At 65.4% G+C, this 24151-nt stretch overlaps 1 protein-coding gene across 7 annotated transcripts in view; it reads right to left on the bottom strand.

Annotated features, from left to right (window-relative positions):
* Positions 1–24151, bottom strand: part of TP73 (tumor protein p73) — a gene marked incomplete at its 5' end in the record, with an annotated part of 60250 nt that overhangs the window by 5697 nt on the left and 30402 nt on the right. For all 7 annotated transcript variants that reach the window (XM_082686298.1, XM_082686300.1, XM_082686299.1 and 4 more), the window contains 3 exons: positions 731–846; positions 1021–1207; positions 13704–13946. In XM_082686298.1, coding sequence (XP_082542424.1) covers positions 731–846; positions 1021–1207; positions 13704–13946 — 546 coding nt within the window. The remainder of the gene's footprint in view (positions 1–730; positions 847–1020; positions 1208–13703; positions 13947–24151) is intronic.

Here is a 24151-nt window from a genome sequence, read left to right as displayed (position 1 = left end):
AAATGGGCAGTTGTCATGGTCTCCCTGGGTCAGAAGAGAAAACTCAGCCGCTGGGTCCGCAAACCTGGCCTTTCACGGAACTGCTGGCACACGGCAGCCACCAGGGGGCGGGAGAGCCCCGCTATCCTGGGGGCTCCGGCCCATGGGAGCGGGGACGGCGGGTGGGGGCTCTGGGGGGTCCGATTGGCCAGTACAGGGATGAGGTTTGAGCGCGGTCTGGGGGCCAGAGCCAGGCAGAAGAACGGTGGGGGCTCCTGGTGCCCACTCACCCTGGGGAACACGGAGCCCAGCCCCTCTCCCATCCTACCCCCCCCCCCCCGCCACTTGACTCCACCGCCAGCTTTTCACTGCAGCCGGACCCTCACAGGAGCCCCCAAACCTGCTGCTGCCTTCAGGTCACAGCAGAGCCCTGGGGCAGGGGTGGGGGGCTCTCCACCCCACCCACCTCCCACGATGGCCTCACCCCTCCCCTCCAGACCCTGCGTGCACCCTACCCATCTCTCTCCCACAGCCAGAGAGGGCCCGAGGGGGCCCCACCTAGACCTGCGCACGAGTGGTCAGAAATGGGTACTGGGTGCCGGGGCGGTGGGTGAGGGCAAGGAACCGCTCCCCGGCAGGACTGGAGACGCTGGGGCCACTGGGCAGGCTGACGGAGGAGACGGAGGGGACGTGACTACTCTCTGACCGCCGGGCCCCCGCCCCCGTGCCGGCTGCAGGGGCCCCGGCCTACCTGCGGGGGCTCGTAAGGAACCATGACGCTCTGTCTGCCCGTGACGGGGTCGTCCACGTACTGGGAGAGGCTGTTGCCCTCCACGCGGATGAGGTGGCTGGCCGGAGCAGACTGTCCTGCCGGGAGGGGACAGCGCTTCAGAGGGGTGCCCGGCTGGGGTCTGGGGAGAAGAAACGGGGAGCCCGCACTGCCCGCCACTGCTGCCTTCAGCCAGGGGGCGAGGCCAGCCCTCCCCTGGTCCGGGGGCCCGGCGCATCCCAGCCGCTGGGCACCGGGGCTGGAGGTCTCACCCTCATTGAAGTCCCGTCCGAGCTCATGGTTGGGGCAGCGCTTCACGACCTCGGTCACGTGCTCCGCCTTCTTGTAGACGGGCATGGCGCGGATGATGGTGCCCGGGGGCGGCGGGCTGGACACCTTGATCTGGATGGGGCAGGTCTTGGCGATCTGGCAGTAGAGCTTCTTCAGCAGCGGGGAGTACTGGTGGGGGTGGGGGGCAGGGTTCAGGCCCAGCCCCAGCTCAGCGCCCCCAGTCCACAGCCCCGACCCCGGCCCTCCGACCACCCGCTGGCCCCTTCGCTGAATGCCTCCAGCCATCCTTCCTCCAAGTGCCTCCTCCGGGCACCTCTCAGCCACTTGCTGGCACCTGGCCGGCTGGGGTGCAGGGAGCGCAGTAGGGCTTCCTGTCTGGATCTCTCTGGCTGGAGAGGTTAGCAGCACTACGTCCCTCTTAGGGGTGAGGATGGTAAAGGCCGGGAAGCGAGGAGCTGCTGGAGAGTGGGGGCTGGGAGGCGGGTCTGCCTTGCCAAGCCCGGCTCTCCCCACGGTCAACCTTCAGCCCCCAGACCGCAGGGGTTTGAAGGAGGGAATCTGCAGCATTACATTTTTTAAAAACCCAGAGTTAGGCTTTTCTGGCATTTTGATGAAAAACGTGTGTGAGACAGGCTGGGTGCCCCTGTGCCCCGAAGCTTCAGGAAGGAACTGCCTAGAGCAGTGTGTCAGCGGTTGAGCTCTGCAGCTCAGCAGGGGCCACTGGTGTGGGGGCCTCTGACCTCAAAGCTCTAGTCCCTGCCACTTGGGACCCTTTTCCAGGGAGGAGCAGCGTCCAGGGGACCACATCCCCCACCTGAGACCCTGGCCAGCTCTCGTGAGTTCAAAGGTGACCCTGATGGTGGTCACAGGGTGCCCACGGGTTTCCAAGCAGACTGGCTTCTGGGGACCCATCCAGGCTCCTCATGCCTCCTTCCCGGAGGCACGTGCTCCTATCCTGACTCGCAGGACACTTCCTGTTCCTGCCCCTTCATCCCCGCGCCCCCCACAAAGCTCCAGCGACCCTGAGTTGCCCATCACACCCCACCGCAGTACAGCCAGGGAAAGTGTACTGAACCAGGATACAGTGCTGCACAGAGGCTTCCGGCTGGGGTCTGCCCACCACCATGTCCTGCATTGCAGACGACTGGGACCACAGACCGGGGCTTAGAGTTTACGGCGGGACCTGTACCCACCACGGTGTAGTCCGGGCAACACAGGCCGGGTGCCGGAGCTGCTGGGCAGAGGCAGGGCTGCTCTAAGCCCCCAAGGAAGCTGGGGGCCCTGACACCCTCAATTCTGCAAAGGTAAGACCCCCACTGGCCACCAGAGCTCCCTCTCCGGTCATCAAGGGACACTGTGGCCCCTCAGGGACTCATACCCTTAGCAACTCCCAAGTATACAAAAGACAAGGGGTGGCAAACGCAGGGCGATGAGGCTGACCCACAGCCTGAGACCTGGGGGACTCCAGGGCCCTCAAAGCCCTGGGCCCCACAGTGGGAGCCATCCCTCCCCTGACGAGTTGGCCAGGGCTCCCTCCCGGAAACACTCACCCACCCCCAGAGTGGAGTCCAAGGGGACACGGGGGGACACGTGGGCTGAGGTCTCCCTAATGGCATCCTTGGGGTGCTGGGCCCTGTTCAACTTTCCTGTGGTGCTGAACTCAGTACGTGCCCTTCCCGCCCCCATCAAGGATGGGAACTGGATGCCCCTGGTGCCCCACTCACCGGGGTCCCCCGAGCCCAGTGCAGCCTGCCACCCCATATCTGAATACCTGAGACCCCACCTCTGGGAGGAAGCAGAGTCCCCAGACCTCTTTCAAATGCAGGAAAGAGTGATTCCACACAGCCCTGTGAGGGGGAGGGGGAGGCACGGCTGGGAAAGCGGAAAACAGGGCTGCCTAAGGGTGGGCTTGGGGGGCCACAAGAGGAGTGGGGGGCCGCCTGCTTGTTGTTGTGGGGGTCAGCCCTGCTTCCCAGGGGTGCCCACTGACCTCTAGTATCCCCATCACTCCCCAAAGCACCAGGATGGGCCATAAGCTTGGCACCCTGCCCAAAATCTGTGCCCAGAACAGCCCAGCCCAGCCCAAAGCAACACCGGGTGCCAGTCAGTTCACACCAGCTCTGGTCCATCCCCAAGCGAAGCTTCAGAACGGGTCCCTGACCCTCACACAACGTTCAGGTAGTGTCAGACAGGGAACTGCCTGGCAAGCATCGTGGAGGCAGGAGAGCACTCACCCAGGGGACCTTCCTGGAGAAGGAGGGCCCCACAGGCAACCCCGAGCCTCAGCTGGATGGCAGGGACCTTCCTGAGCACGACGGATGACACGGTGAAGCCCGCAAGCACTGTGGGGGGCTCCTGCCTGCCAGGCCCTTCGACTCTTTAGGGAAGATGGGCTGAGCACTCCTTCCAGCTGCAGAAGGATCCAGACTTACTGGAGGCACCTGGAGACCACGCGGCCTGGTACTGGCCGGACTCAGCTAGTGGCCAGTGGGTCCGAGCCCTTCTGAGGCAGCTGTGGATTCCCGGGGGCATCCCTGTCCCCTGCAGGGTCAGCAGGGACCCCAGCAGGGCCCACGGGGGTGTCCCGTGAGGGGTGACCTGGGGCTGCAGGGGGCATACAGAGGACCCTCAGAGAGGGTCCTGCTTCATCCCTGAGTGGGGGCTGAGTGGGCAGACGCGCTGAGGAAAGGCCTGGCCTGGGAGGGGGACAGGTCATAGTCACAGGTGAGCAGCGGGAGAATGGCCTTTGAGGTCCCGCTCTCGTGCTTGGCCGCTGGGACGCTGTAAACCGGTGGACCAACCTCCCCAGGCTTTGGTGGGGCGTTGACTGACCACGCGTAATACCCATGGACTCCTCTGTGCCCTGATCATTGCCACGGGAGAGGGTCCCTGGCCCCTCTGCGAGCAGTTCTGAGAGTGCCCCCAGGGGCGTGCAGACCCTGCAGTCCCCTCCCCGGAGCGACCACCCAGCGGCCCCCGTCAGTCAGTCAACGACCTCCTGCTCCCTCCGCAGCTGCCCCAAAGGGGTTTGTAGACCCCACAAGGGTCAGGAGACTTGGCTCCCGGGCCAGCAAGGATGGAGCAGGACTCCAGGCGCAGCCCCGGGCTCCGAGCCCCCCTCTCGAGGTCCTGCAGCCCAGTGGGGCGTGGGTACCCCAGGGGTGTTCTTCGTGTCAAGACTCTGGAGGCGGAGGTTTCTCGGGAAGACGGCGAGACCCGGGGCGGCGCGGGTGGGCAGGGGACCGGCGCGCCAGGGTCGCCCCGCCCCGGGGAGGAGCCGCCGGGAGCTGTCCGCGGTACCGACGCCGGAGACGCTGGGCGAGGAGAGAGCGCGTGGCTTCTCCCTCTGCATACGGGGCAAGGCCACCCCCGGCCTTGGGCCTGGCCCCACTCCCACAGGGGTGTCCCCAGTCCCGGTCCTGTCCCGCCATCCCCAGCTGGCTGCTGATATGTCCTTGGGCACGTGCACAGACCAGCCCCATCTCTGCAGGGGGTTGAGCCCAAGAGTATAGAGTTTCCCTATACCCTGAGCGTGTGGCTGGGCTACAGGGGCAGGAGGGGGCCCTGGGATGGCCAGACCTGGGGTAGGGCCAGGTGCGAGCCTGTAGGAGATGAAAGCCTTCTCAGATAACCAGGTCTGTGTTGAAGAGGGCGTGAGCCCCGAGCCCTGACAGCTCCATCTCGCCTCCCCCGGTAGCTCCTGGGCCCCAGGCACTGGGCAGGTGGGGAGGAAGACTCTTGGGTCCCATCTATTCTACAGAAAAGGTCACGTAAAGACACTTCCTTTCCCGCCCTCCCTCTTGCCTCTCCTTCCCTAGAACCGCTAGATGGATGTGTTTCAACAGATTCTGAGCTGATAAAATCTTATTTATCTTCGGCTGTTGACACAGAGCCGTCTGGACTTGCCTGCCCCGGGATGTGCGTATTCCTCTGCGCCTGCAGGAAATGGTTTGCCCGAATGCTGGTGTGCGCCCACCCCTGTCCTCCCCCACGCCGGCCCTCCCCCTCCTGCCCCCCGTCAGAGTCCGCGATGGCCCAGTCTGGCTAGGAGCCCGGGGCCTGGCGGGGCTGGCGTGGGGGTTGCGGGTGGCAGGCGCGGGCAGCTCTGTGGCGTTAATTTCTTCGCGCCCGCTCCCGGCAGCTGGGTGCCCGGCACGGGCAGGTTTGGGCAGGGGAGAGCAGAGAGGTGATAATAAGTTGTCTGTCATTTTCCAGGGACGTGTAGCGTCTTGCAAACCGCAAATACCGTTAACCAGCTTGGGCGAATCTGTTACAACAGATTCTGGAAGATGGGGCCTGCGGTGGGGGGGAGCTTTTATTTTTTTTTTAATTATTTTTTTTTATATAGTCCACTTTTATCTGCTTCCCGTGCGTGCCTGGGAGTGTGCAGAGCACATTTCTGTCCTCTCTCTGGCTACAGGCTCCTTTGAGGACCCGCTCAAGGCCACAGACCCACCTCTCCCTAGAGAAGCTCTGTGGGTTCCTAGGGCAACCCTGGAGACCCACAGGGAGCCTAGGCCACAGCCCCACTGACAGACCTCCTGGGTCCCCTTCTTTCCAGGTAAGGAGGGGCCTCGCGAGCTACACTGCCGCACCCCGTCCTGTGTTCTCTCCCATCGCACGGAGCGGGGGCACGGGGTGGGCTCTGATACACGTAAAGGAGGCCTGCACAGGCCAACGGGGAAGCGGCCAGCCCGGTAACAATCACCCCAGCCCACTTCAGAGCCCCCAGGGTCAGGAAGCAATGAGAGTCTGGGCACAAGGAAAACCACAGCCAACACCCCACCTTGGCCTCAGGCCTGCTGGTTGGAGGCTCCGGGGAGCCGACCCACAGCCAATGCCAGCAGACGTGTCTGATGAAGAAGGCTGCCATGATCCCCCAAGAGCTCCTGGCTCAGCGAGGGGACAGATGCATCTGCCGACAGACTGGACAGCGGGGGCTCCTCTCGCTGGGAGCCCAGAGGATAAACTGGAGGCAGAAACAAGGCTTTGCAGGTACCGAGTGACCCTGACCACTGTCCAGGGGTGTCCCCAGAAGCTGTTACCTGGAGAGGTGGGTGTGGCGTTGGCGGGGACACCCCTCGGGAGGCAGGTAGCCTGTCCCACCACATCCTAGACCCAGGTCCCACACAAGAGGGCAGGAGCCTGGGACTCTCGGGATCTGGAGGTACCGTGCCCGGGAAATGGAGAGAGCCGGGAGAGAGGTGCGTGGACACCAGACCAGGTCTGCCGTGCAGAGGGACACCCTCCAGTGGCTTCCGTCCTGGGCTAAGATCAGGGTGGGCAGCTGTGTGCCTGGAGCTGAGCCGGGAGAGAGGTGCGCGGACACCAGACCAGGTCTGCCGTGCAGAGGGCAAGAAGGCCCGGGAGGACAGCAGGTCAGTAGGGAAGCCCCCCCCCCCCCCGCCTGGGCATTGAGAGACGCAGTGGGCACAGAGGGCATGGGAGGGCCCCGGGGTTCTGGGGACCCTGTGTGGGCTGCAGGAGAGACCGGCAGACAGTGAGCCCTAAGACAGGGTGTCTTTACCCTGTTTCTCAAGGGCTCCCAGGGTATCCCTCGAGGCCAGCACTCACACCAACACCTCCTCTCCGCTGGGTCCACACTCCTGGTCTCCACCCTCAAGGTCATGCGCTGACACCAGAGAGCTGCTTCCGAAAGCTGCTGGCTCAGCAGGGGGAGACAGCACCGAGACCCCTGAGCCCCATTTGTGGGCACCAGGCGTGACCCAGTCCAGGAAGACTCAGAGGTGCGCAGGGGGACAAAGCCTGGACATGGTGCTGGATGTGATGCGTTTCTTCCTCTGGCCTGGGGTCAGGGACAAGAGGACCAGCAGGTGGGGTCCTGCCCTTGGCCTCAGTGATCCGGGCCAGGCACTGTGGGAAACTGGGCCCCCGTCCAGTCCTTATTCTGTAACCCAGGTGTGCCATCTGGCTTCCCCTGGGCCCCAAACAGGGGACCTTGGGGATAGAGTGGTCGGGGACACAGCTGGGCTTGCAGAGAGCCCCAGCACCCCCACCAGGAGCCACCCTCCTGCTCCAAGGGCACAGATGGCGGCCACATCTGCAGCACCGAGATCTGCCTCGGCCAGGCCCAAACCCAGGTTCCTCTGCCCCTGAACTCGGTTTCAAGCTTTGCCGGCTGGAGAGCCCGTGCCTGCGTGGCCCGGAGGAGGCAGACACTCCACTGGCTGGCCCGGCAGGGAAAGCACTCTGGCCAGGACCCAGGAAGCAGGGCTGAGAGCCAGCCCACAGAGCTGGCGGCTGGGGACGGAGCAGGGAGGCCGGCCAAACACGGGGCTCTGCTTGCCCCGAGAGTCCCCTCGACTGCCAGGGGAAAGAGTCGTCACCCCCCCGCCCCCACAACTTGTGGCCTTTTGAGAGGGCTTGGCCTTGTCCACAGCATCTTCTGCTCAAAGACCAGTCACTAGATCCTCTGCTGCAGGCACACTGTCCCGGGACACGCAGCTGGTCTGGCGAGCGCAGGCATGACAGGCCGTCTCCTTTCCCCAGTGTCCTGAAGCTTCCCGATGGCCTGGGACTGGGGCCGGCCCAGCGGCAGGTGTGTCAGAGGGGAAGCTACAGCCACCGGCCACCACCGCGGGAGCTGGTGTTCAGGAGGGGACCCAGAGCCAGGGCGGGTTGGCTCCAGCGGGGTGTCCCGTACACCCGGCCCGAGTGCCTCTGACCCTCCTGCCACAGAAGCTGCAGGCCGTGTTTCCACTGCCAGACCTCAGTTCAGGAGGTGCCCTCCCGCCAGGAAGCCGAGCCGGCGGTGTCTTCGGTCTAAAACTGCACTCAGCCAGCAGGAGAGGAGCCCGTGGCATCTCTAGTGAGCTCCGGGACACCCCAGATGTGTGTGTGTGTGGGGGGGTCATTTTCCAGCATTTAACGCAACAGTTGGCTGGAATCCAGTTTTCACTGAACCTTGTAAATATCCAGGCATGGACGTGGGGCAAGGAGAGTTTTGGCCCCTGAACATCTCGTCCCCTGCAGAGTGCAGTGGCTCCTGTGCCAGGAGGGATGGGCCCACATGGCCTGACTTCATTCCCCCCATGAGGAGTGGGGAGAGGGCACCGTGCCCCGTGCCCCCCGGCAATGGTGGAGGAGGCAGGTCTACGATCCCCGGGGGGAACCTGGGCTTATGGCCACTGCAGGGTCCCCCAACAACCTCTGAACGTCTACTTCACTGAAGCCCGGAGTGCTGGCCACTCTTTCAAGGGGGCTCTCGGGCTCTAAGATGAACCATAGGGTCATAGCCCTGTGGCCCCCCTGGGGGTAGGGGGTCTTTCACATGCAGCCTGGGCCTGCCCCTCCCCCTCCAGGGAGCAGCTCCTCTTTCTAGTTCCGACACCCTAGGCTTCCTGCCCCTTCCTCCTCCTGGGGTTGCCTGGACAAAGCCCAGGTGTGGCCGAGGGACTTCCACCTGGAGGCCTGGGTGGGGGTGGGGGGCTGTGGCCATGGGAATTCTGAGGCCTGGGATCCATGAACTTGAGCTTGGCTTCCAAGTTTGGGATCTGAGAAAATCCTGAACCAGATTTCCCCCACAACTGACCATGGAAAAGCTCCCCTGGCTGCTAGGCCAAGACCCTCCTCCAGAGGCCCCCAGGGCCAGAGGGGAGGATGCCCAGGAGAAGCTCTCCTCCTCCAGAGCCCGGGGCTTGGGGAGCCCGGCTGGGAGACGCACAGGGAGGCGTGGGGACCGGTGGCGGCCCCAGCCCCTCCGGCATGCACGCCATCCCTTCCTCTGCTGGTCAGCCAGGAGTGTCCCGTAGAGCAGATTGTTGGAGGACGGTCACTTGTCACCCCACACCAGGCAGAAAGGACAGGCGCCCGACCCTCCCCAGGGAGTGGCACTGTCACTCACTCACGGGCAAGCAGGAACCCAGGCTCCTGGGCCCAGATGGATGCTCCGGGCCTCTGCGGGTCAGCCTGTCTTCCCGGCAGCTCACTGGGGGTCCCGGACATCCCCAGAGCTGGGAGAAGACTGCTCACTCAGAGCGCCCCTACACTCCCACGGGCGCACAGATGCTCCCCTCAGGCTGCTTGACGAAAGCCAGAGCTCGGGACCCCTCCCCTCCTGCCTTCCCTGGGCCTCAGGGTCCCTACCATAACTGCCGGGAGGCCGGGCCTCTCCCGCGCACCGGGGTGGGGGTGAGGGGGTGGCCAGTCCCTGTCACAGGCAGCCCTGCCAGACGGACATCTAGAATCTACGGAGCCAGATCCATGTTGGGAACCAGTCCCAGAAAATAGAATTTTTCATAAAACATTGATTGTATCAGAACGCATGGACACCTACCCCCCAGGGGGCTCTCCCTCGAGGCCCCTACGGGAGCCCAGGTGGGGAGGGGTACAGGCTGCCCTGGGCGCACCCCTCAGCCCCTGGGACTCAGGGCTTCCCGGCCCCACTGGGGCCTCCAAGGCCAAGTTCTGTGACCTCCGGGCCCTGGGGCTCCAGCTACACAGATGGAGAGAGAAGTGATGCCCGGCTCAGGCCAGGAACCGCGGCCGGCCTGCAGGACACAGGTCTGAACCGCGGCCGGCCTGCAGGACACAGGTCTGCCCTGGGACCTTCCCACAGTGCAATCCGTGCAGTCTCCCCTGCTCACTCCTCACCCGTCTCCACGACAGACAGAGCCCTTCCCGGGCCTTAAATTCGTGTAATTGCTTCTGGTGCCAGTAAAAGGTATTAATTCCACTTATGCATTCCATAAACTTTTAGGATAACGCAATTGATACCGTGATCGTGTTGGGACACCTCCGCTATTATTTTCCTGCTTGCAAACCTCCGAGGGGCTGGAAAGTTTTCTCCTGAATCCATTAGTGTTGACTCAGCCACATTCTGCCAAGAACCCCGGGGAGAGCCTTTGAGCCTCCCCGCTGCCTGCTTTTCCCGGGACCCTTCCCCACCAGGAGGGTGGGGTTCACCCTGCGTGCACTGGCTCACCCCTGGGACGGAGGGGCTGGCATTCACCCACGGTCACGTGTGGGACAGCTGGAGGCCACTCAGGGGGGCGGGCCACGGGGAGCCCCCCAGGGACCCTGGTCCACCCTCACTGGCCTGCCTCACACTGCCCCGCTGGACCAGGGCTCCAGCCATACAAGCCTCTTGGCTGACCCCGGAGTCCCCTCCCACACCTCCCAAAATGCGAGGGCAGTTCCCCTTCCCTGGCGACGCCCAACCCGGGGCCGGAGGAGAGGGAGCAGAGCGAGCGGGCCAGCATCCAGATGTCCCATCACTGGCTGCTCCTCAGGACTCCTGGGACTGGCTGGCCGTGTCATTGCCAGCCCCTGGGGGACCCCGGGACAGGAGTGGCTGTCAGGGCCCAGAGGCCAGGCTGGACTGTGCGGGTTTGGAGACAGGGACGAAGGCACGAACACCGCCATCCCTGGCCAGGCTCTATACCACCCACTGGGTCGAAGAGCATCATTGCCTTGGGGGACCAGCCCCCGCCCACAGCCCCGGCCATCCAGCGTGTCTCCCCACAAAGCCCCGGACACAGGACAAGCCCCGTACAGAACCCCAGAGCGGCCACGTGTGGGTGCTTCCTAGGCACGAGGCCCTGTCCGCAACGGTCCCAGGAGCCAGCGCGCTTGTCTACAGGGACCGGTCGGGCTACAGCCCGCTCTCAGACCCAGGCCCACAGCCCTGCAGCAGATCCGAGGCCTGAACCCTGCCTGGTTTAGAACCTCGGAGGCTGAACTCACACCCTTCCCGTGCTCTGCGATGCGCCACCGGGCCGTCCTGGCCTCCTGTGGGGGAGGAGGCCTTTGTCGAGCCCTGGGTGGTGACCAGAAGCGGCCGGCACCCGGCACACGTGTCTGTGTGCATGTATGTAGTCTCACGTGTGCATGGAGTGCGTGCATGGCCTCACAGGTGTGCGAGGCGCCTCGTGTGTGAGCTTCGTGTGAGCACGCTGGCCTGTGAGCGGAGGGCTGGCCTCGGGGCCCAGGGAGCACACGTGTGAGATCCGGGCGCAGAGGGACCGCCTGGGGCCGGGGGCACTCGCCGGGGGCCTCGGCCAGGCAGAGGCCAAAGGCCCCATTAACAGCTGTGGTCCCCGTGAGGACCGGAGAGGGTGTTTTTCCCGAGCGAGGAGAGGAGTGAAGGCAACAGTCGATTTGGAATTGTACTTGAGAAAAATACGAATTATCTATCAGTTACCAGCCAGCCGGCCTGGCGGGGGCCACGTGGGGCGGGGTGCCGAGGCCCAGACGTGTGGCCAGGAAGCAAGTCTGGGCAGCGCCCGCGCAGCCAGACCCCCAGAGCTGGGAGCAGGCGGTGGTCCCCATCCAGCACCGTGAGCCTGCCCGCCCCCTCCCCGGGCAGGGAAAGGAGCCTGCGGGGCGTCTGCTCCCAGAGAGCCGAGGAGCCAAAAATCTCATTATCAATGTCTGTCGCACCTCCACCCTGCACTGATGGGGGCTGGGAGGGGGAGCTGTGCACCAGCAGCTCACTCTCCCCTCCCCCAGCACAGCTGCAAGAGAGCAGACGCGGGGGGGGGGGGGGGGGCGGGGGGCGCGGTGGGATGGGGTAAGGGGTGGTCAGAGCTTGGGGGCAGAGCCGCTGGGTAGAGGTAAGCCTACCCCTGTCCCAGGCATGGCTGGCCGGGGCAGACCACTCCATGCAGCCATGTGGGGCCAGACAACGGTGACCCGCCATGGGCCCTCCAGTCCTAACACTGAACCTCTGACAGGAGGGGTGGAAGCAACTGGGGGGGGGGTGGCAGAGACCCCAGGCAGGCTGTAGGGGCACAGTCAGCAGAGGGGCAGCTCCTGTCCCTCTCTGAGGACCAGCTCAGACCATCTATAGCACTCCAAGTCCCCCAAGACCCTGCAGAGACCCCACCAGCATCCTCAAACAGCAGAGAGAAAGAGCCAGAACCTACCCCCCAAGGCTTGCTAAGATTCCTAGGGGTCCAGCTGCTCAGGCCTTGGTGCCAGTTTTGGTGTGGGAGGGGCTGGGACCCTCCCCTGAGAGCCCAGAGAAAGGGCTTAGGAAACAGTATGAGCACAGACATGGAGAGGGAGTGAGCCTCCTGTCACCAGAGGTGTGTAAGGCATCTCCTGACAGCCAAACCTCAAATCTGGGGTCGGGGGACCAGAACCGTATAGGCAATAAGAGAATCCCCCAGTGGGTATAGCCGTTGGCCAACAACCTCACCCAGGAGCACCAGCTCTAGGGCACCTGGCCCGGGCCCTGCGTGTGGCTAAGGAGACGCTAACAGCCGTTCCTACTGCACTAGTCCCAGCCGTAGGGACAGCGTCCCCTCTAAGGAGCAACAGCAGCATCAAGGAAACACCAGAATGAGGAGGTGGGTGGGGCCCTGGACCAGGTGCCCCGCAGCCAGCGATGGGTCAGCAGGAGGGGGGCCCAGCCAGAGCGAGAACCAGAGAGAGCTGCAGGGACCCCCGGGCCTTGGATCCCAGACCCGGACTGGCCCCTGCAGAGCCAGACGGGTCTCCCTGTGGATCCACGCCCCTCCAGCCCTCCAGGAGCATGGGAAAACCACAACCTGGCCAGAGGGGTAGTGGGGGTCGTGAGACCCTGTTCTTCATGCGGCCGAGCCTCAGGGTCCCCTGCTCTGTGCTCGCCAGCCCCGCAGGGACTTCTCTGTCCAGGGGCCATTTCCAGAGGCTGGGGGAGACCGTGGAGCTGCTGTTCCCTGGAAGGGGTGAGGCTGCCCCACAGCCAGGACCTGCTTGGTGTCCCCGGGGGAAGGGTCCTGGCAAGCGTCCCCATCCTCCTCCTGTGTGGGGGCAGGAGAGCTGGAGGGCCCCCGCGGCTGCCTTTCCTGCCAATGCCCCGTGTGCCCTAGTCTCAGCAGCGAGCCTGTGGTCTGTCCCTGGGGGTCTCAGAGTCCCTGCCCCCGACAGCCCTGCTGTCCGCAGCTTCACCCACCTCCGTTAGGACCCTAGAGCCCCAACCTGGAAAGCCAGTCCCCGGGATGAGCCTAACCCGCTGCTTGCCCTCCCCTCCACTTTCCCGAGTCCAGGTAAACTCAGAGCACCCAGGGGGGCTGCGGAGCACAGCATGCAAACTGACGGAATCCCCGCGGGAGGCCAGAATGCTGCCCCGTGCAGGGCGGGCGCAGGGGCGAGGCAAGACCCAGGTCCACAGCGCCTGAGGACAACCCCCCCTCCCTGACTTCCCAGTCGCATACTGGCTCTCGCAGATGACAGCCCCGAGGCGAGGCCGGGTGGGCAAAGCCCCAGCCTGTCAGCCACCAGACAGCAGACCTCCCTGCCGAGGGCACTGCCTGGAGGAGGCGGCTGAGCCTCCGCGCCCGCTCACCCGCTCACCCGCTCACCCGGGACAGCATTCTCACCCGGACCGGACTCAAGCCCCACCACAGTGCGGGGATGCCACTGGTCTGTCTCTGTCCCACGGACCTCCCTGCTGAGCTGAGTCTGCCCCTCTGGGGCCCCGCGGAGGCTGGCCACTCTGGCCGCACGTCCGAGGGGTGGGCACGCCCAGAGTGCCCAGCCCCAGACCCGCCTCCTGCCCGACGCTCCTCCCGGCAGTGGTGGGCCAGGTGGGAGCCCTGTGCGGACACCTGGCTGGTCCTCCCTTGCTGCCCAGCCGGCTGGCCCCGGGGGCGAGGGGCGATCAGCCCTTCCCACCCCACACCCCGCGGATGCCCCCGGGAGCAGGGGCGCCACTCACCGTCCAGGTGGCTGACTTGGCCGTGCTGGACTGCTGAAAGGTGACGTCGAAGTGGTGGGGGCCGGGGTAGTCGGTGTTGGAGGGGATGGCCGGTGCGGGCGACATGGTGTCGAAGGTGGAGCTGGGCTGCGCGTAGGGCGAGTGGGTGGGCACGCTGGCCGCGTGCTCCGGGGTGTAGGGGCTGGCCGAGGCCGCGCGGCCGCTCATCTGGTCCATGGTGCTGCTCAGCAGATTGAACTGGGACTAGCGTGGGAAGGGGGAGGGAGGGGGACACACAGTCAGGCTGGAGAGTGGAAGCGCGGCCGGAGGTGTCCTGTTACAGGAGCCTTAAAGGGCCAGCAGCGCAGTCATCCCAAATATTTCCCGCCCCCCCCCAACCTGACAGGTCACTGCTTGTGTTGGGATAAACTGACATATTCACCTCGCCCTCCCCCTCCACCAGCCTCCCCGCGCCAGGGTTTCTGGGTTCCACGGAGCACACCTGGAGGGCAGCTGCTGGTGGGGGAGGCTCCCTGCCTCGGACCTCCTGGCCGGGCGATGGGCTCGGGCTTGGGGGGCAGAATCCCCCTCGCCGGTCCCCCCACCCCCGGCATAGCATGAAGCAGGGAGACAGACAGGGCAGGGGGTGGTCCCAGGGTGTGAGGCCCCGGGTCTGCCACCCACAGCCTCTGGGCTAACCTGGCCCTGGGAGCCCAGCCCCTCCCCCGGGGCCACACCCGCAGGAACACACTGCGGATGCATCCCCAGCCGCCCTCTTGGGTCGGCCCCTGCCTGGAGCTTAAGGAGGCCCCAGCAAGGGAGGGGGAGGACCGATGGGATCCCCCTGGAGTTCCGGCAGGGAAGGCATCTTTCCCAACCTGGAGGCTTCCACCGGAGGAGGGTCGGTCAGGGTACAGGGCTGCTGATACCGGCCAGAGGGGCTCCTGGGCACAGACATGTAAGCTGCCCTCCCTCTGTGCCCGGATGGCCATGGTGGCCATGGATTTTAATCCTCTCTGTGGGCCTGAGGCGGACACTGGTATTATCCCATTTTCCAGATGAGGACAAGGACACTGAGGCATGGAGGGGGAGGGATTTGCCCGGGTGAGGAGGTGGCTCCAGCCACCCTCAAGGCAGCCACCCTGAGAGGGGACAGCAGGGGACGGCCAAACAGGGGCAGAGGGCTCGAGGCCCCCCTTGGGGGGCAGAGGCAGACTAGCAGCCAGTGCAGGAAGTAGGGAGACTCGGGGCCCAGGGAAAGCTCGCCCTGCAGCCGCCTCCACCGGCCTGCCTCCTGCAAGCTACGAAGCACAGGAGTGCGTCCGTCAGGGCCCCGGAGGGACCCCCTGCTCAGCGGCTTCCGCCCCCACCCCCGGGGTCTCCTTCTCCATCAGGAGCCGGGGTTCCTCCTGCTTGGCACCCCCAGGAAGGCACACATCCGCCTGTCTGGTCTGTTAGTGACAAGGATCTTTAGAGCTTCTATTGAATGCTCAGTACAAGGGACGCCCAAGGGGGGAGGGAGGTGACAGGTGACATTGTTACTGAAGCCCTGGTTTTGGGTCCGCTGGAGGGCAGGCCAGCACTTTCCTTGGATGCTCCCGCCCCCTGCTCAGGCCTGGCTGAAGCTGCCATCCCCAGGGCCCCTCCGTGCGGGGGTGGGGTTGATAAATGGGGGGCCCAGTCCACCACCAGCCAGACAGGAGACCCCTGCAGGACACCGTGAGAACCCCTTCCCGCTCTGGCCCCCCACCACCTTCCTAGCTTCCTGTGCCTTCTCCTGTCCCCCGGGGAGCACCCCCCAATGACAGGCAAGTGGAGAGACTGGCAGGCCCATGGTCAGAACGGTACCAACACCTCCCCTAATTAAGGAGTGATGAAACAGCCAGGGGGACCATAGCCTTGCCAGAAGTGTTCTTGCTGGGGGACCTGCTGTGGGGTCCCTGCAGAGAGGCTGGGCGGTGGCCTCAGGGGCTGGGAGGGGCTGGGGGCCACAGCGACAGGGAGCCCGGCTTCCTTGGGGCATGAGGAAGGTGCTCTAGGAGTCAGTGCGGACCGGAGCCCAGAGCTGGGGACCTTGTCTAAACCGCAGAAATGCAGGCTTTGAATAGGTGAGTTGTGTGTTCTGCAGAACGTGGCTTGTGGCTCCATGAAGCAGTTTAAGACAAGACAGGCGGCAGAGGAGCTGGCCTCCCATTCCACGTGGGGCCCCACTGGGGGACACCCCCTGCCCTGCGCCCCCCATCCCCAGGGCACGTTGCTTCCCTGTCCCCTCCTGGCCTCTGGTTTCTGTCTCCCTACAGGACTGCGGGCCTCACAAGGACCGCCACATGTCCCCACGCGTGGGACTGTCCAGTACGCAGGCACCGGCCACGCAGGCACGTGGAGCATGGCCGTGGCGAGCCAGAGGGGCGCGCAGCACCCGGACTTCGGACACTCGGTGGCACGAGGAAGCGTAAAAAGGAAGGATCCGCGCTCGGCTTCACGCTGAGCACGAACAGAAACGTGCAGCATCCCAATACCCGGCGCACATTACTCCGCTGTTTCCACGGGTTCCCTTTTACCGGGTTTCTACGCGGCTGCTGGAAAGTGCAGAATCGCCCCGAGGGCCTTCTGCTGGAGGGCGCTGGACCCTGAGCACCTGCCCCGGAGCGCCGGCCTCATCCCCTCCCTGCCTCACCTTCCTGGGTTCCAGGCTCCTCCTGGGTGAGCGGCACTGCCCGGAAGTGGAAGGAAGGAAGGAGGAGAGACGGGCGGAGCGGACAGCAGGGAGGACGGGGAGCGGACAGCAGGGAGGACGGGGCACGGACCGGCCCTCCTGCTCGGCCGAGCTGAGAGCCCCATGGGTCCTGGGCTGGGGAAGACGGGGTGCCAGCCTGCTCCCCAATCCAGAGTCCCCGTGACCTCTCTCTTCCAGGACAAGCCAAGGCCCCACAGAGTGAGCCGTGAGCGGCTTCCCTGTGGCCACCCAAGGGCTCGGTGGGGACCGCCCGACGGCTCCGGAGCTGTCCTTGCTCCATCTCCAACAGGAGGACAGCCCAGGCCAGCAGGGCAAAGGGCCCCTGTTCCGGAGAAATGAGAGGCAGGCCCGTGATGGCAACATCGTTCAGATTTTAACTTGTCCACATTCTTTTCCAGTCTGCGGTGGGTGCCAGGGAATTAGTCACTGAACCAAAAGAGCCGGCTGATAGCATCTGGGCGGGCGCAGGAGCCACGAGGCAGGAGGAAGCTGGAGGCTTCCATCAGGCAGGTCCCCCAGAGATGCGGGGGACGAGCTCCGCACACAAGCCACACAAGCCCCAGACCGGGCTGCAGGCTCCCTCCCTCCCTCCCTCCCTCTGCCAACGGAAGAGCGGGGAGAGTTAGAGCCCCGTGGGGGGGGGGGCAGCCCGCAGTCAGCCCGCAGTACACAGCCCTCTGACCCAGGGCACTTCGCTGACCCCGTGTCTGGGGAACTCCCCCCTCCCAGGAGAGTAGGGGACGGCGGCACCTTGTTGGGTCACTGGGCAGGTGATAGCTGTCCCTTGAGTCCTTCTTGGGGTCCTGTCCCCCCAGGAACACCTCTGGCTGCACCCCCAGGTGCTGTGTGGGGCCGACTGTGGGGGACCCGCTGGTGCGATGTGGATGCGCAGGCCGGTGTGTGCCGGGTATGGATGCGCAGGCCGGTGTGTGCCGGGTGTGGATGCGCAGGCCGGTGTGTGACTCTCTCCCTTTCCCGACTGTGCATTCCTTCCTGATGGAGATGGGGAGGGCCGTGGGGGACCAGCCCCTCATTCTCTCCCCATCTCTCTTCCTAAGCCTGCCCGACACTGCCTCACGGAAGGCTGGGGAGCAGCTCGTCCAGACCAGAGGCCCCTGGAAGCTGGGGTGAGACCCACTTGGCAGCGGGAGAAACCCGGGCAAAACCAGGACTTTTTTGGTTTGTTTTGCTTTCAATCAGAACTCCCAAGAGAGTGGGCTAATTAGGACATGCCCGGCCCCAGGCAGCCCACATGTGCCTACATGTGCGTGCAGAGCTCCTGGGCCCGACCCAAGGAGGGCTGCGAGCAAGCAGGCGGGGGTGCAGATGCCGCGGTGGCCTCCCCTCCAGGTCGGGGCAGACGAGGAGCCGGGCCTGCCTCTGAGGCCGGCAGGCGGGTCAGGCGCTGGGGGTGGGGGGCGGTTTTGCGGGGGCCGGAGGGTCCGTGGGAGGACCCGGGAGCTCCCTCCACCAACAGGAGACGGGCGTCCCAAGGCTCTCTGTCCCTTCGCTCCACAAACGCTTTCTGCTGCTCTCTGCCGACTTGCAGGGGACACTGTGCAGGGCAGAGAAGGTCAACCTGCCCTCGGGACACATGCAGGGTGTTCGGCTCTGCATGAGCCCGGGGGGCTAGCCGGGCTCCCACGGTCAGCTCCTCTCAGACCAGGATCCCCGGTGGGCCCATTTCTGCTCAGGCACGGGCCTGCGCAGGTCTGGGGGGCCACGCGCCCACGGGTGTTCACACGCACGGCTCAAAACCCACGCGGGGACGGGGCAAGGGGCTTAGACCTCAGGCCGCCAAGGGAAGGGGCCACCGGACGGGATGAGGGTGAGTGGAGACCCCCACCCCCACCCCTGCTCCGTGGATGACCTGGGCTGTGTCTGAGACCTGCTCTTCTCTGGAAAAGAAGCTGGACTGCCGGGGCCTCGGAGTCCCGGGCCCGGAGAATGCTTCCCCGAGGACCAGCGGGGAGAGGCTGAGGGAACCCCTGGGGTGCAGCTGTCCCCGCCTCCAGCCCACCCCGGCCCTGCCGCCGCATCTGCAGCCGGGGGTCCCCTCCTCCCCGGCGGATCTGCCGGGGGGGTCTCCCCAGCAGCCGCAGCAGAGACTAGCTCCTGAGCTGAAGACAGTGACAGGAGAGAGCTGCTGGCACTCACACGCGGGGACTCTCTGGCCCGTCTCAGCCTTCAACCCCGTCCCCAGACCCTGCTGCTTTGATCCATCCCCCGCCCAGGGGGTGGCAAAGAACAGGGGCCTGGTGGGGGGGCAGAGGCTTCACCTCCCGTGCACCCCCACCCCCACAGGCAGCAGAGGGTCTGGCCTGCCCACTGGTCCTCGTGCCCCGGGAACTCCGCTCAGCCCAGCCCCACAGCCCCGGCCCACGGCCAGACATCCTAGCCCAAGCTCCCAGAGCCCTTTGCTGGCCACGCCAGTGTTGGGGGTCCCTAAAGCTGATTAAGAGCTGGTGACTGGCTATCTCAGAGCATGGGCTCTCCTGGCCAACCCACGGCCCGCCTACAGGCCTGTGTGCCCAGGTCCAGGAGGAGCGCCGCCCACAAGGACCACGTCCTGGGGCAAAAGCAGAGAGACCGAATGGACTTCCCAGGTCCAGCAGGGCGGAGCAGGGCTCTGCGGTCAGGAGACGCAGGGGCTGAGGTCCCCGCCCTACCTGTGTGACCCAGCCCGGCACTCCACCTCTCATCTGTAAAGTAGGGGTGAAACCATCGGTCGGTTATGGGGATCAGGAGGGTCCAGAAAGGCTATAACCTGCAACTTTCCATCAGGAGGAAGAACCCCTGCCCAGGACACTCCCCAGATCCAGGAAGCCCTCCGTGCACCATGCACTCCTCTCTCCTCGTCTGGGCCACAGAAGAGGCAGCCCCAGCTGCCCCAGGCCCTCATAAACTCGCCCAGAGGCCAGCGCTAGCCGGAGGCACAGATGAGGGGCGAGCAGGAGACCTCCGACCTCCGACCTCTGATCTCCGACCTCCGTGTCCCAAAGAGGCCACGGCCTGCTGTCCTGTCATGCCTGGCCCTGAGGGAATGCTCAGAAACCCTGGGCCGGATGAAACAGCCAGGAACTCACGGACGGACCCCAAGGCCCACATGGGCCACGGCCCCCACTCCTGTTCTGGGCGTCTCTGGGGCTGAATGCGGGCCCTGAAGGAGCACCCGGCAGAACCGGCCACAGAGCCCACAGCCAGCCTGCCGGCCCAGGGGCCAGGCCACCTCCCTGCACCCGCGCCTTCTCTTCTCCCCATGCTCAGCAGCCGGGCTTCTCGAGAAGGGGCAGGCGTCCCTTCCTGTGAGCAGGGCTTATGCAGCTGCCTAAGATTCCTGTGTTACGTGTTTGTTTATATAAAACTGATAAACCAGCTCAAATGAGGTTTCGGGACACGGACGGAACACAAATTGTTTCTGAAAGCCTGTGCCCGGCTTGCTTCCTTGTGCCCTGCTCACTTCCCAGCGTCTGTGGCCCCCTTTGGCGGACTCCAGGCGATTGAGATGGGAAAGCAAGAGCACAGGCGGGCTGGGACCATGCAGCGGCCACAGCAGGTGTGTTCTCAGGTGTCACACGTGCTCTCTCCGGAGGGGACAGAAAACCGTGTCGCTAAAATTTACGACTCTTAGTATGTCCCCAAAGGCTCCATTCCAGGCTGACTCACTCACTCGTGGAGGGGACTGGGGGAGACGGAGGTTGTTCAGCCTCCTCCCCGCGTGGGGCCTCACAGGGGCAGCCGGGGACACTGGGTTCAAACCCCAGTTCAGGAAGCACCCTTTGTCCCTGCCACAAGGGCACACAGATTCCAAAGACAGAGCTCCTGCACCTTTGGGTGGTGACATGGGGTCGCCCGGGGGCTCCCCGTTCCCAGCCTCCTTTGCATACTGCTGTCTGTACCACGGGGCTTTTGCTCCTGCTGGTTCCCTCCTGGCACATTCTCTCCTTCCACCTGTAGAGCCTTCCAAGGCTCACCTCCTTCTAGAAGCTTCCAGGCTCTCCTCCTGCTTGTGTTCTGTGTTCTGGGGCTTTCTCTCCCACTTCCCTGGTAGAGTAACAGACATCGGGATGCACGCCCTCGTGGGTTCATATCCCGTGGGGTGTCCACTTTCCAGCCAGCTCTGAGCCTCTAGAAGCTGAAGCTTGACCAGCACCAGGTTGGGGCGTGGACACGCCGCGCGCTCAGAAGTGCAGTTTGTGACCCCCAACCCGAGCTACCGCCAGCCCATCGCCCGGAAGCCTCATGGGTCACATCGTCAGGGAGCACGGACGCTGAGCGCCGTGCGCATCACAGACACTATGTTCTCACGAGGAAGGAAGCCGGAGGAGAGAAATCGCATTCAGAGAGGCTCAGGAAGACGAAGCCCATTTCTGGGCTGCACCCGGAGTCCGCGCACGAGTGGACTCCAGCACTTCAAGCCAGTGGGGGTCGGGTCCACTGGTTTAAGAACCTGCGGCAAAGGGCTGCCCCGGCTGCCCCACTGAGCTCAACGCCCCAGGAAGTTCCTCCTGGACACCGAAGCCCATGGCCCTCCCCGTGCAGAGAGCCCGCAGGGTGGGCGGGCCTGCAGCCTTGCCCGGACTCTTCTCCTTTGGGACGTTGGCCGGGCTCACAGGATCACACCGGGGAGCGCCCGGCCGGCCAGTCCCGACTGTCAGAGTCCTCCATCCGTCCCCAAGAGGCCCAAATGCCGCTCGGAGCAAATTTCCCCATGACCTTTCCGGATGTGGAAGGTGGCGACACAGCTGGCCTGAGGCATCACGGGCTCCTCTCTCCTCCCCCCGACCCTCCCCACCAGGCCTTGCTGGGAACTGGTACCATGCCAGGCCCCGTGGCTGTGTCCACTGCTCCCCAAGGCTGTGGCACCACCGGCCGCCCGTGCAGCCCTAGGGCCTCGCAAACCCTTCTCCCTTCGCAGCCCCAGGGGAACAGCCTAGAGGAACAGTCTGCGTGGTCCCCCCGCCGAGGCCAGCTCCCGCGCACCCCACATTCACTGAGGGCCCAGCACAGGGTCCCACCCTGCAGCCCCCGGCAGAGAGCTGCCCTGATTCCAGCCCTAAGCCTAACCCACGGTGGGGCTCCCCGGCTCCCCGGCCCCTTCCTCGTCCCCCCGCTTCTGTCCTCCAGCCTCCAGGCCCTACACAGAGCCCACCTCCCCCGGCAGCTTCCCGGCTCTGCTGCCCTCCCTGGAGCCACGCCCCTTTGATCTGAGAGGGCTCTGCCTGGTGTCTGCTCCCACCGCCCAGTCCTCCAGCTCCCCAGAGGTGCTAAGACTTCTGCAGAGTGTGAAACTCCAACCCCCCTGCTCCTCTCTGGCAGGCACGTCGGCGCCCCGACCCGGAGGTGAGCGACTGGCCCGCCGCGCGCGTCCGGGCTTTGGGGGGCGACACGCAGCCCCCTCGGAGCAGGACGCCGTCCCGCGGTGCTTCCCAGAGCATCTCCCGGAGTCTGTGATCAAACGGGTGGAAATGCCAACAAGACCCAACTCGTGCCGGGGGAGGCGCCCTCTCCTGAAACTATGCATGAACGCCATCTCCTCACCCGGGGCGGAGGCGAGGCCTTGCCCCATCCTCCGCCAGGGCCATGTGGAACTTTCCACACCTCGCGCCGGAGAACCGTACCCCCAGAGGCCGGCTCCCGCAGCTGCTGGGGCGCGTGTCCCCAGGACATCCCTGCCCGCCTCCCCCTGCACTCAGCCCCGCTGAGACACGGGGGCAGCGAGAGCCTCACAGGGCCCCCGGGGGCTTGGGCTGTGCCCTGCCGGCCTCCATGGGGCGGCCTATGGACACACAGGCTTTATGTTAACCCCCAGGGCACAGCCCCATCCAGGATGTCCAGGGTCTGCAGTAAAGGTGAGGCACAGCTCATGGGGTACCCCTTGGGTCTGAGCACCGCTGGGGTCAGTCGGCCTTCCTGTCCCCCTGCCTGGCACCCCAGAGCCTGACCTTACCCAGGCGTCTGCCCTGACATCCTTCACCCACCTCTCCCTGGTCTGTCTGTCTGTCCATCCTGCAGGTGCTGATCAGGCCCCGCCCACACCAGACCTCACCAAGGGGCCTGCTGCTCTCCTCCGGGACAAGTGCCACGAAGGTGACAAGGACAGGGAGGGAGAGTCACGAGTGTGCCCCCTTCAAGGGCCGGGACCCAGGATGGAGAAACAGCCACGCACCGCCTCAGCGAGGCTCTCAGCCGCTGGCTGGCTCATTGCTTCCCCAAGTCAAGGCTCTGGGGTAGACAGAAGGGCCGACCCAAGCCCCTCCCACCGGTTCTGCTACCCGACAGCTTCCTGGCGATCGGTGAGGGTAGCCCGTCCCTTCCCCACACATGTCCTAGGGGCCTCCGGCGCACTGGGAGCTGCCGGCACCTCGCACACGTGGCCCACAGCCTCCCGCAGGGGCCGGCAAAGCAGCGCGTGTGTAGGGGCTCAGGGCTTCACGCCGGGCTGAACGCAAACACAGCCGGGCAAAGCGCCGGGGGAGATGGGCCGGGCACAGGGAAGCCTCCAGACCGAGACCAGAGAGCAGCACCCGCTGCCCGAGGAAGGGCTGAGGGGGACGGTTCGGCCAAGGGACCTTGGGATCCCAAGCCAGAGGCCGTGACGCCGGCCGCGGAGCGGAGCAGGGGGCTGGCACGGTCCCAGGACACACGGACGGGCTTCTCATGAGTGGGAGGCTGGATGGTCAAGAACAGCTCCAGGTTTTGGCCAAGGCAAGGAAGAGTGAATTTTCCACTCGCCGAGACCAGACACACCCGCCACGGGGCAGGCGGGAGCTCGGGGCGGGCTGCAGAGGGGCAGCGGGTCCTGGAACGGCGGGGACAGACCCACAGCCTGGCTGCGGGGGCCGGAGCCGGGGCGAGCGCAGGGTCATTTCTGTGAGCTGCCGAGTGGGGGTGAGCCCTCTGTGCCCCGACGCACGCGCTGGCGGGCCCCTTCTGGGACAGTCCATCCCCGCCTGGGCCCCCAGAGCCTCGTGCTCTCCCTTCTCCGGGTCAGGGAGAGGGTGCCTGGGGCCGGCAGCCCATCCTGCGACCCAGACCCCAGCCGCTCTGGTCTGGCTCCATCCTGCGGCAGGAGCCCCTCCCGCCTGGTCCCCAGAGGCCTGTCCGTGTTGCCGCCTGCGACTCCTCCTTTCTGTTCCCCGCTGCACCCCCTCCTGGCTCCGGGCGGAGGACCCGTCTCCTATCTGGTGACTCTTCCTCCGTTCAGCCCCACCCAGGCCGGGACCCCCTCCCCCTCATCTGCACCTGACACCTGCCCCCAGTGTTCGGCCGCCCTCTGCCCTGCCAGGCTTGTCACACTCTCCGTCCTCCCAGACGCTCAGCCGGCCACACACGGCCGAGCTCACTCCTCACCCCAAATCCCCCTCCCAAGGTCTCCCAACCAAATACCCAGGTGGCGACTCCCTCCACCCAGCCTCCGCACCTGCCCAGCCTCCAGAGGATCCGTCCGGGACCGGGTGCTCCCTCCTCCCTGCTCCCGCCTGGCCCCAGCTGCCAGGGCTGTGGGGCACCGTGCAGCGGCCTCGGCCCTGCCCCCCGGTGGCCGCCCCGAGCACTGCAGCAGGGGCTCCTCTCAAAATCCACCCCCCCCCCCCCCCCCCCCGCACCGTCTCCTCCCTCCCCCTGCTAGGACCTTGGACACCCAAGGCGCTTAGTACCTACGTCTTGATGCACGGTTGGTGCTTCCCACCGGGGCCCTTCCTGCCCAGAACCACGCGGTCTGCAGGAATGG

The sequence above is a fragment of the Mustela nivalis genome (assembly GCF_964662115.1).
Source record: "Mustela nivalis genome assembly, chromosome: 10".
Lineage (NCBI taxonomy): Eukaryota > Metazoa > Chordata > Mammalia > Carnivora > Mustelidae > Mustela > Mustela nivalis.
The sequence above is the reverse complement of the archived record's forward strand: the minus strand, read 5'-3'. Positions and strand labels throughout refer to the sequence as shown.